The sequence below is a fragment of the Microtus ochrogaster genome, linkage group LG8 (genome assembly GCF_000317375.1).
Source record: "Microtus ochrogaster isolate Prairie Vole_2 linkage group LG8, MicOch1.0, whole genome shotgun sequence".
In the NCBI taxonomy this organism is placed as follows: Eukaryota; Metazoa; Chordata; class Mammalia; order Rodentia; family Cricetidae; genus Microtus; species Microtus ochrogaster.
Window position 1 is genome coordinate 14,169,104 of NC_022033.1, and position 6,603 is coordinate 14,175,706.

Here is a 6,603-nt window from a genome sequence, read left to right on the forward strand (position 1 = left end):
ATCTATCTATCTATCATCTATCTCCCACTGAAGGCTGGAGAGATGGTGCAGCAGTTAAGAGCATTGGTTGCTCTTCTAGAAGACCTAGGTTTAATTCCTAGCATTCACACAGTTGCTCACAACTGAATCTGGAGTCCGGAACTGCAGTTCCAGGGGATTGGCTGCCCTCTTCAGGCACCCTCAGGTAGTAGGCACACAAGAAGTGCACAGACATACATGTAGGCAAAATATCCATATACATTAAAATAAATACATCTAATAACAAAGTCTGCTGGATTTGGCTCAGGATTTATAGTTGTGGACCCTTGGTTATTCTCCAGATAGTGCTTAAGGTTCCTTTTAATAAAACATTGTTGGTTGGTTACAGGGTTCTTTCTGATGGAAGGAGTTGGTTTCAAATAGTCATGCAATTCATCATTAGTCACAAAGAGAAAGATCTAGATGTAGAATTCTCATTTTGACTCTTCAAGAAACAAATACTTTTGAAAATTCTGAAAACTCTCTTGACACTAAGGGAGATAGGAAGAAGCGGAGAATGGGAAGTCCAAGGGCTGTGGGGGAGGAAGCGAGAACAAACCCCGGCCAGCTGTAAGAGTGTCCGCAGCTGGAGGTCAGGCCTTCCATTTCTCTCTTGACATCTTGCTCATTTCCTAGATAGCAGTTAATACATACTGCGGACTGTGGTTACTCCGTGCATGTTAGCTTTCTCGCCTTTTCTTTGGCACCAAACTTTAAACCACTGAACAATTTCTGCATCATAGGATCTGCTGGCAGTTGGCACCCGGATTAGAGAAGACTTTGTGGAGCCCACCACTCAATGCATAGCCTTTTCATGTCTGTTTGAATTTCCACAAACTTCCTTGGAGGAATGATGGCAATTAATGAGAAAGGAATTTTCCCCATGGATGAGTCCCCTAATGGCTATCCAATACCAAGTGGTTACCCCTAAAAACGTGTATACACATGAACAACACTGAATGGACTTGGCAAGTTGTATTAATATATCTATTCATTTATACACAAACAGTAATAATTAAAAAGAGGTCAATACTGGGTGATGGTGTGCATGACTTTAATCCCAGCATTTGAGTGACAGACGCAAGCAGATCTCTGTAAGTTCGAGGCCAGCCTGGTCTACAGAGTGAGTTCCAGGACAGACAGAGCTGTGACACAGAAAAACCCTGTCTTAAAATCACTCCCCATACTCTTCCCCCCCCAAAAAAAAGAAAGAAAAGGAGGCCAAGAATTTGAGAGGGATTTGGGTGTGGGGAGAGGTTGGAGGGAATAGAGGGAGGAGATAAATTATATAAATGCAGTGAACATACATGAAACTTATATAAAAAGGTCACATGAGGCTGAAGCAAGACTCAAACTTTGTAGGTAGGGAAGTTTGGAATGAATTCTAGAGAGAATGATGGCTTTCTTAATAATTAGTAGCAATTTGTACACAATGGGTACCATGCACAATGGGTTGAACACATGGAAACCATAGGTTTTGCTCATGTCTGATGCCCATAGAGGATTTAGGGGTCAGAAGAATTCCTTTAACAACTCAAATGATACCACAGGTCCATACTGATTACAGTGATTACAGTGAGAGACTCCGTCCCTTTACTCCAACCCACGTCAAAGATCTCTTGCAGCAAAGGATGCAATTTATTCATTAGTTTAAGGGTCATTTCAAACTCTTCGTCTCAGGCCCATCCCAAGTCATTTCGTGCCTAGGAAACTGATCTTCCAAGAGACTTATGAAAGGCAAGGCCCTTCCGGGTACAACTTTCATTTGTTTAGGGTTTGCTTTCCACGTTTCAGTCATGGAATAGGCACTGGGCAAACAGCGGTGCAAATAATTTGGCAAAGAAAAACGTCGGTGGTTTGAGCCATGTGTCATCTGTATTTTGAGGAATAATTTGCATTGAGCAATAGGTTAGAGTTTCAAAATCCCAGAAAGTCCAGGAATATGAGAAATAGAGGTGCATTGCACAGTCTCAGCTGAGAGGCCATGTTCTATGTTTCAGCTTCAGGTCCTGGTGGCCCTTTGTGACTCACACTTTCTGCTCTTCTCTACCAGTAAGGGCATCAGACTTTCAGATTTCGCAATGCTCAAGGCTCAGGTGGTCTCCTGGAATGTCCCTGTGAGGACAACTTCAAAACAACTTCTTTCATTTTTAACTCTGGTAGTTCCTCTGCTGGCCGCATGGTCCTGCCTGAAACAGGGTGTTTACGGTCCACTGCTGTAGTATCAAGACTTTTGTTCTCTGGCTAAGCTTCCCGACTACGCAATAGCAGCTGGGAGGGCCCAAATACACTCCCCTGGAGCCACGCCCACTGGTAAAGATATAAGGGGTGATGCTTGGCACTGGTTATCGGAGCTACTCTGCCTTCACCATGAAGTTCAGCAGCTTCTTCCCTTTCGCGGTGCTTCTTGCTCTGGCGATCCTGGCATCCTGGACTGTGGAAGGAGGCAAAAATGGTGAGTAGGGGTTAGAGTGCTCTAACCTGCCCAGAGTGCAGGGTGTGAGGGCTGCTGGGGTTGAGTGGGCTCTCTTCTGTAGAGTGTTCGCCACATTCCTCTGGACCTCCTGGAGGCATCCATATCTGGCTGGATTCTGAGGTGTCCATGAGGCTTCAATAGAAGCTCTCTCTCTATTACTCGGCCATCCTGTGAGCTCAGGTCTCACTCTGTGTCTGCTTCTGTCCTTTAGCCTTTCCGTTTCTGCCTCTGGCTTTAGTTCTCAACATCTCACGTGTTTGTTCTCTCCATATTTATTTCTCTTTGTCTCCATCATTCCTATTTTCCCTTTCTGTCTTTGCGTAACCTAGTTTAGCCCCGCGGTGGAAAAACTTGCCTGGGAACCCTGTGCCGGTCTGCGATCTCCTCAGTCTGTGATTTTTCCTGGTTACATGTCTTGTTTGACAAAGCCAGTCATTTTGTTTATTTGCTTTGTTTTTTTTTCCCTTGGGATCAGTCAGATATCTCTCTTTGTAGCTGTGGGCTACTGGGATGAGGATCTAAACTCTGGAAAGTCGTCTTTGTCTAGGAATTTTGATAGATATTCCATACTCTCCTAACTTCTTGACATTTTTTTTAGATGCTATCAAAACTGGAGCCTGCCCTTCTAACAAGCCTGCCAAGTGCCTTAGGAGAGAGAAATCAGAGTGTGATTCTGACTGGCAATGCCCTGGGGAAAAGAGGTGCTGCCAATTTCGTTGTGGTTTCAAATGCCTTAATCCTCTTCCCATCCGCAGACCAGGTGAGCCAGCAGAGGAACGTGGGGGAGAGGAATGAATCTCAAGACATAGCAGCGAAGGGGTTGGGATTGAGTGAAGGGTCTGCCTAGAAATCCCTGTTTCTAAGAGCTGTTGAGTGCAACACATCAGTCAGCGAAGGCATCATGCTGCCATTGGCAGGAAAAACCACTTGTCTGAAGCAGACACTCTGTCATGGTTTTGGGAAAAAAATCATCTGGGCATTCAGACAGCTTGATGCAAGCCATCAAGCCTTTCAGTACCACATAGATGGTCACCTGCATTGACCAGAGGCCAGATGTTAGAGAGGAACCAGGTGACATATCTGGGAGGAGGTGATTGAGGTGAGGGATGAGTGGGGATGATCTTCCTTGCTTGGCTGGAGAGGATGGGTAAAAGAAACACAATAATGTGGTGCCTAAATCTTAACACATCTGACCTGTGGTTCTTCTGTTGCCAGTGAGGACGAAGCCTGGGAGGTGCCCAAAGATTCAAGGACGATGTCTGATGCTGAATCCTCCCAATAAGTGTGAGAGGGATGGCCAGTGCTATGGCAACTATAAGTGCTGCCAGGGCATGTGTGGGAAAATCTGCCTTCCCCCACAGTAAGGTAAGGAGTGGGCTCGGGTGGATAGATCTCGTCTCTCTTCAGCCCTTTTCAGCTTCAAGGCTCTGGAGGTCAAGGCTTATGGGCAGGGAGACTTTAACCAAGAGCTGTGTGGCTTGTCCTTTTAGGCATTTTCCCATATATCTTAGGGAAAGACATAGGATTGCCTGTGTCTTTGAGCCTACTGCAGGCTGTCTGGGTAAGAGCCATGGAGGAATGACTTTCTGAGTCTATCTGCAGAACGGAAATCCTGAAGTTAAAAAGGGTTTGCAAGGCACTGTAAACATTATTTGTTATCCAATTTGTTTACTTTATGGTGTCTGGGGTCAAAGCAGAAAGGAGAGATATTATTAGAGGATTGCCTAGTTCAATGCTCTGAGTTTGGAATTTCACAATGCAAATGAGACTTGAGCTCATTCTCCTGAAGTCCAAATTCTCTCAACTGCAGCCCCACTGTTTGATCTCTCTCAGCTGGCTTCCTTATGGAGGACCATATGGAAATGATTTGGTTGGTTTGTATATTAAAGGTCTTATCTTATTTTCTCTTGTAGTCGGATTCCTGACATTTGGAGACAGCTCTGGATTTGTGCTCTGTGTGGTCTGGAAACTTCTTTGCTCCCAGGTTCCCTGACTCTCAGGCATGCGTCCTGTTGAGAGGGTTTGCTTCTGCTACCAATAGTTCTTTTTGATATACGCTCAGCATTCAGGAGGCTTTTAGGAAATACTATTGGAGAGCAAATAAATAAATCTGTTTATTTCTTTAAGCACACCCTGGCTCTGTGATTCACTGAAGAGATGGGTGTGGCAAGGATCAATAAGTCTTGGGGATGAGGCTTCCTTCTACATTCATGGTGGAGATGGATGAGGGTTCCGGGTCTGGGCAGTCTTGAACTTACGCTATGAATCTGACAGTACCGACTCTGTGGCATTCGGAAAAGTGATTTTTACCTCCTACATATCATGTTTTTAATCTCCAAAGTGGCAAGAGAAATAAACCATTTTCTTACAATGCATAGGACACCAGAGGGTGAATAAGGGTGCAAAGTGTGTGTGATATGCAGAGGGCACAGAAGTGTGCAAAGCGTGTGTAATAAGCAGAGGGGGCAGAGGGGTGAAACGTGTGTGTAATTAGCAGCAGTTCTTGACCAGAGCACATTCACACATCACGACTACTTTCTGCTTCCTGGTGTTAATAAAAATTATAATGTGGCATATGTGTGTGCAGGTGTGGTCACCTGAATGTGCTTTTGGAGGACAGAGCAGGGCATCAAGTGTCTTCCTCTGTTTCTACTAATCACCTTGATCAGAGTCTCTTTATTGAGCCACAAGCTCACCAATTAGGCTAAGGTTGCTGGCCAAGGAGCACTGAGGATCTGCCTGTCTCTGTCTCCAAGTGCTGGGGTTATACATACGTGCACCCAACACCCAGCTTTTTGCATTGGTACTAGGGATCCAAACCTAACTCCTCATGCCTGTTAGTCACTGACCAGCTCCCCAGTATACCCTGCCCATTTGTAGAGTTTGACTGCACATAGATTGTAGAAGACAAGGTGGTTATGAGCCAGCGACAGCTCTGAGAACGGTTGTGATGATGCTTTGTAAATGTTGAAGTTAGAATCCACCAGTTTTAAGATTCCTTAAGCAGTTTGTTGTGAGTGTGATTGCTGCGTTAAGACTAAGACCAGAAATGAACACACTCGAGACTGTTTCACAAACCTGTGTTGAGCTGAATTTCCAGTGAACTTCACACTGAAGCTGGAAACAGCAAGGGTTTAACACTGTTCTCCAGCAACGTTCGTGATCTCTGAAGCAAGGCAGGATGCTACACCAGCAGGGTGTGCTATGATAGAGAAGAAAGCTTCTAAACGGTCATGTTTTATTTCTATTTTAAAATTTATGTGTGTGTCTGTGTCGGTCTGTCTGTCTGTCTCTGTGTGTGTGTGACAAAGTCTAATGTACCCAAGGCTGGCCCCAAACTTCTGATGTTCTGTGCCTCTCCTTCCTAAGTGCTGGGGTTATGTGTGTGTGTATGCTGCCATGTCTATCTTAAATATGGTCATTTTTATATGGAAATTTGTAATGCGCAGTAGCTCTAGACACCTGAGATTCATCAAAGCTGCTGGGTATATGGCCTATAGAGAATTCTGGAGCATTTTAATCATCAATCAGACATAACAGATGTAAACAAACAAAGAAACAAATGGTACAAATTTCCTAGTCAATGAAGTACTGAGAATGCTTATGGAATTGAACAGCAATCTCTGTTATTCAGCTTTTGTTTCTTTCCCCATAATTACCTGGTTGATTTCTATCTGCTCTTTTGAAATTGATAAATTAGAATGATGTGTGTTTATGGATTATAATATATTGCTAGTTGTTAAATGGTAAGTTATAATTGTGCATATTGATAGAGGATGATGTGATGCTTTAATATCTGTACACTCTATGGAATATTAAATTAAGCTAATAAGCATATCCATTGTCAGGGCTCCATAGGGCATCAGAAATGGTCAAATAAAAATTCATCCTGAGTGAGGTAACTCAGACCCAGAAAGGTAAATATGGTATATATTCACTTATGTGTGAATAACAGCTGTTAAAAAAATGACAACCAATGTACAATCCAGAGACTCAGAGAGGTTAAGTAGAGAGGAAGGAACTAATGGGGCCACATGGATATCCCTGCTAGGGGGAAATGCCAACTAGCCATCTCTTGTCACCAAATGAGGCTTCCAGTATCAAAATTG

At 43.9% G+C, this 6,603-nt stretch overlaps 1 protein-coding gene across 1 annotated transcript; it reads left to right on the forward strand.

Moving 5' to 3' along the window:
* The first annotated feature begins 2,345 nt into the window (after positions 1 to 2,345).
* Positions 2,346 to 3,858, forward strand: LOC101997289 (antileukoproteinase). Its single transcript, XM_005363142.1, has 3 exons — positions 2,346 to 2,473; positions 3,093 to 3,254; positions 3,710 to 3,858. Exons 1-3 carry the CDS (start codon positions 2,350 to 2,352, stop codon positions 3,856 to 3,858), a joined length of 435 nt encoding a protein of 144 aa, XP_005363199.1. The 5' UTR covers positions 2,346 to 2,349.
* The last annotated feature ends 2,745 nt before the right edge of the window (positions 3,859 to 6,603 follow it).